Source organism: Zingiber officinale, chromosome 4B (assembly GCF_018446385.1).
Source record: "Zingiber officinale cultivar Zhangliang chromosome 4B, Zo_v1.1, whole genome shotgun sequence".
Classification (NCBI taxonomy): Eukaryota; Viridiplantae; Streptophyta; class Magnoliopsida; order Zingiberales; family Zingiberaceae; genus Zingiber; species Zingiber officinale.
The window spans coordinates 96,797,833-96,802,385 of NC_055993.1; the positions used below are offsets into that span (position 1 = coordinate 96,797,833).

Genomic DNA, 4,553 nt, shown 5'->3' on the forward strand with positions numbered 1-4,553 from the left:
AAGCAAAAAACATTAAATAAGAGGAACTTTCCAAACGATATGATTAATTCGGTAATCATGTTTCTCCCGTTCTCATGTCAGAACTTGGGTATTGTAGGGTAAAAGAGCGTATTCGAGAGCACCGTCCAGCATCTTCTCTCTTCGTTGCTTAAAAAACAATCCAAAGATTGATTGGGTCAGCAATGCAACCTGAATGGTCCGAGCGTCGACATCTCACTGGTCCGAATCAACGCCACCGACTAAACCACGACGCCATCTCATTGGTTCATGGGAAGACGACCTCTAATAAATTAATTAACACAGGCGCTTGATCCTATCCATGATCACGTGCTCAAGCAAATACCTTAGCGAATAATAATCTCAATTACAATTTCATAAAAAATAAAAATTTCAATTACAAAATCAAAATATAGGGTCCTGAGTTTGGGAACATGGTTTTATTATTTGATTAAATTAAAATTGAAAAGAACAAGGTTTCCACCGTTTTCTCTGGAGTCATTTCATATTTTCATTTCATTTCATTTGCTACGATTGAGCATATCCTTGTACCTCATGATGGAATCCAGCCGTTGCAGTTGGAGCTGTTGCCGGAACCGGTTAATGAAATCGTCCGCCCTCGCATCTACCTCCACCTCTTCCTCCGCCACCGCCGAGCCCCGCCCGCCCTTCGAGGCCGCTGGCCGTCGAACGATCTCGGCCTCCTCGAATCGACCGAACGCCGAGCTGGCGCTCGCAGATTTCTTCATCCGTTCCGCCAGCTTTGTCCCAGCGGCTTCTTCTTTCCCTGCAGAGTCCGACCGAATCCGCTCGTAGTGGCGACTTTTGCGATCGGGGACGTTATCGTCGTCGTCTCGCACCGTAATACAATCCGTCGTCTGCGCCGGAGGCGGATCGGACTCGGGGATGGGTAATGCATCGAAAGGGATCTCACCCGAGCGGAAGCGGTTGAGTCCGATCGACCGGAGACGGTCGAGGAGCGCGGAGGGCCCGCGGGCGAGCGGCTGCGGGAGGGCCGACTCGGGGATGGGCGCCACCGTGTCAAAGGGGAACTCGCCGGAGCGGAAACGGTGGAGGCCCAGCGAGCGCAGTCGCTCGAGGGCGGCGGAGGGGCCACGAACGAGAGGCGGGAGTTCGTGAGGCGCAACGGCTGTTTCGTCCTCGTGTGGGCGGCGATGGCTTCGGCGGCGGCGGCTGGAGGTGAGCACGATGGTGCCGATGACGAGGTTGATGAGGAGGAACAGAACGGTTGGGGTGAACCAACTGCGGACGGAGCTCCATATCATGGACGGCCACGATTCCTCCATCGCCATCGTGAAATCGTTTTTCCGTCTTGGATCAACACAGCTACCGGAGGGGGGAAAGAGAGAAGAAGCCAGGCAGGCAGAGTGTCGGTAATTATTGAGGGGAGGAAAGGGAAGCGCAGAGGAAGGTGCTTTAAGATCAGCAAATTGAGCATGCGTGGCGAGTGGCGCACATGTGAGATGGATGTTGCGCAAGCGACAAAGGGGGATGGCGAAAGGTATGGCTAGGTTTGCAGTGGCCTCACGCATAATTTATTATCTCAGCTTTGTTTAATGGTCGGTCATCCACACTGCTACAGTGTTCACATGAGGTGCTTATCCAATAACCACCCTCAATCTTATAATAAACATTTTTTTCGACTCCACGTCAAATTAAAATGGTTTGCAGTTGATCTTTCAACCTTCCACACCGACTACATCGAGTACCGTCATCCGTAGGAGTCTAGTATGACCAAAGTAGAGAAGATTGTTTCCGGCCGCTTCTTTTCACATTATAATAAATTGTCGTCCCAACAATATTACTGTGTTAGTCGTCCCGTCATGTCTTATTCATGATTGTCTAATTGATCTACAAAATTATATGGATAAGAATGTGTTAGTCGTCCCGTATGATGTTACCTGAGTATATTTGTGTAAATCTCATGCATTTGGCTGAGGCATGATGAAGTACTTAGAGCTCTGTTATCGCCTTTGTGTCATTCTATGTAATCCCGCCAAGGCTATTGAAAATCTAAAACTCCTGGAGCGGGTGAGGTTGTAGGATCAACCATTGATCGCTGTTGTTCCTTGTTCACCACTGTTAGTGTTCCTAGTGACAATTGTAGACCCGATCTCATGGTAAAGTGCTTCGCATGGCTGCGCCACCACATGCTACAACAGATGGTGCATGGGTCGCAAAGCAGGCCGCCGTCGAAGGAAAGTAGCAAAAGTAGGGGCGATGCCTAAGAAGAGGAGGAAAACATTGAAGTACGGTATATCAAACAAATCGATCGGACCTCAAGGACTCAGTCTTCTCATGATATGATATTCCGTTTTCTCCCGGTCGGTTCAAAGTCAGTTGGATCTAAGAGTTCAGTCTCCTCATGGTGTGATTCCCAGTTTCACCTTGCCAACTTAAAATCGATTGGACCCAAGGGTTTAGTCTCCTCATGGTATAGTTTCTAGTGTTCTCCTGGCTGACTCAAAACCAGTTAGACTCAAGGGCTCAGTCCTCTCATGGCATGATTCCCAGTTTCTCCCAGTCTACTTAAAGTTGATTGGACTCAAGGGCTCAATCCCCTCGTGGCATGATTCCTAGTTTTCCACCAGCCGGCTCAAAGCAGGTTGGATCCAAGGACTCAGTCCCCTCATAACATGGTTCCCAGTTTAATCCTGCTGGTTCCATGCCAATCGGATCCTAGGACTCAATCCCCTCATCTCTCCTGGGCACCACCCAGTTTACTCCCGGTCAGCTACATGTTGATCGGATCCCAAGGGCTTAGTCCTCTCATAGCATGGTTCATAGTTTTTTTCCGATCGACTATTCACCTGTCGAACTCTAAGGCTCAGTCCCTTCATTTCTCCCAAGCATAGCTTTCAGCCTATGCCCGACTAGCTCCATGCTGGGCGGATACTATTCTACCTTGCATGACTCCTAGTCTACACCTAACCTGCATAATGCCGAACGAACTATCGTGAGTAGACAACATTGTCAGGGAATCGCAACCATTTGTCAGAGAGTAACGGTTGTTTGTCAGAGAATATTTTAAAGCTTTGTCATATACATGAAGCGGAACATTCCTCCACCCAATGGGAATTCGTCATGCATCCTCTATCACCCGACATGTCCCGACACTCGATATTCTTTGATGTCTAATAATTGTGGAAGTTACGAAAGACAGTATAACAATGGAGGTCCTCTCTGTTGGCTAGGCACGCATGCGCTCTCTCTCATATACATGCATTTACTACCGTTTGAATTTCACATTTTTTTTCGCTCGGCCTCTTTCTGACTTGAGTGTCCAAGAGTCTACGCTAGAGATCTCTTCCCTGATTTTCGCTCTAACACTCTTAGGTACTTGGTCTGTGGTGTTTGCAGATTTGCGGGTACCATCGGCAATCACCCCCACTCTTTTCTCCACCGGTCTCAAGCCCGGGTCTTCTCTTGTCAACATTCTTACCCTCATAACTTCCCCTCCACTATTGAATTGTACTCAGGCTCCTTTACTTAGCTCTTTAATATGCCTTCACTTAAAGATGTCAATTCGGGGTGGGTTGGGTCGGATCGGGTTAAATTTTTTTAAAAAAATCCAACACGAACCCGACCCAAACCTGAATTTAACCCAAAATCCCTAAATCTGAACTCGAACCTGACTAACTTGAACCTAACTCAGATAACCTGAAACTCGATTCAAAATAATATGATCCGGTAGTAAGAGCGGGCCCTCCCCCCTGCAAAGCCAACGCCCAGTGGAAGTCACCGGAGCAGCCGCCCTTCCGGGGAGAGTGGTCCGACCGGACGGACGGCCGTAGACGGCCGGTCCGACCGGACTGCCGGCCAGCTCGCACTTATGGATGGAAGGCACCCTGTCAAATCGAGGTTCCGACGCTCAGTTGAAAAGGTCATGAACCGAGCTGACCTTTTGACCGACCAAAGTCATAAAGCACCCCCTGCTTATTAGTCTCAACAAAACACAAGTAAACCACTTCAGATGTCCGGCCGGATGTTGAGGGAGCTGTCCGCCCGGACGACAAGTTTGGAGCAAGGGAAAAGGACAGGGGACTTCTTTCTTTGACAACCGGTAGGTTTCACGTGTGTGCCATGCTCCAAATCTTGTGACAGGGGATTCTACTGTCCCATCAAGGGCATGCTTTGACTGTAGCGATATGGGTCAGGTAAGCTTTCTGACAGCCGCATACCTAGGAAAGGACAGAGGACACGTATGCACCTCGGTATATGTGCCCAAACCCTTCACAGCTCTATATAAAGAGCCTCAGACTTCGCCGAAAAGGAAATTTTTCCAGGTATTCTAAGACTTTGGTAGCTACCTTGTTCATCGTAATTTACCTGACTTGAGCGTCGGAGGGTCGCGGTCAGGAACCCCCTTCCCGGCCCGACTTCTGTGCAGGTTAGCCAGAGCATCGCGCCACCAGTTGGAGATCTACATTAGCGGAGATCTACATCAGCGAGTCGCAGAGCGCCACGTGCCCAGCGTCTGTTGACTTCTGGTTCAGACAGGATCATAATATTTTTTGGGCTATTTGTCCTATAAT

General features: G+C 49.0%; 1 protein-coding gene across 1 annotated transcript; it reads right to left on the reverse strand.

Moving 5' to 3' along the window:
* Nucleotides 1–344: 344 nt before the first annotated feature.
* LOC121978420 (pathogen-associated molecular patterns-induced protein A70-like) lies at nt 345–1,550 on the reverse strand. Its single transcript, XM_042530767.1, has one exon. The coding sequence runs from the start codon at nt 1,548–1,550 to the stop codon at nt 519–521; it is 1,032 nt and encodes a 343-aa protein (XP_042386701.1). The 3' UTR covers nt 345–518.
* Between the last annotated feature and the right edge of the window lie 3,003 nt (nt 1,551–4,553).

Coding starts and splice junctions, on each gene's coding strand:
- LOC121978420 (XM_042530767.1), bottom strand. CDS start 1,550: ATGCGTGAGGCCACTGCAAACCTAGCCATACCTTTCGCCATCCCCCTT.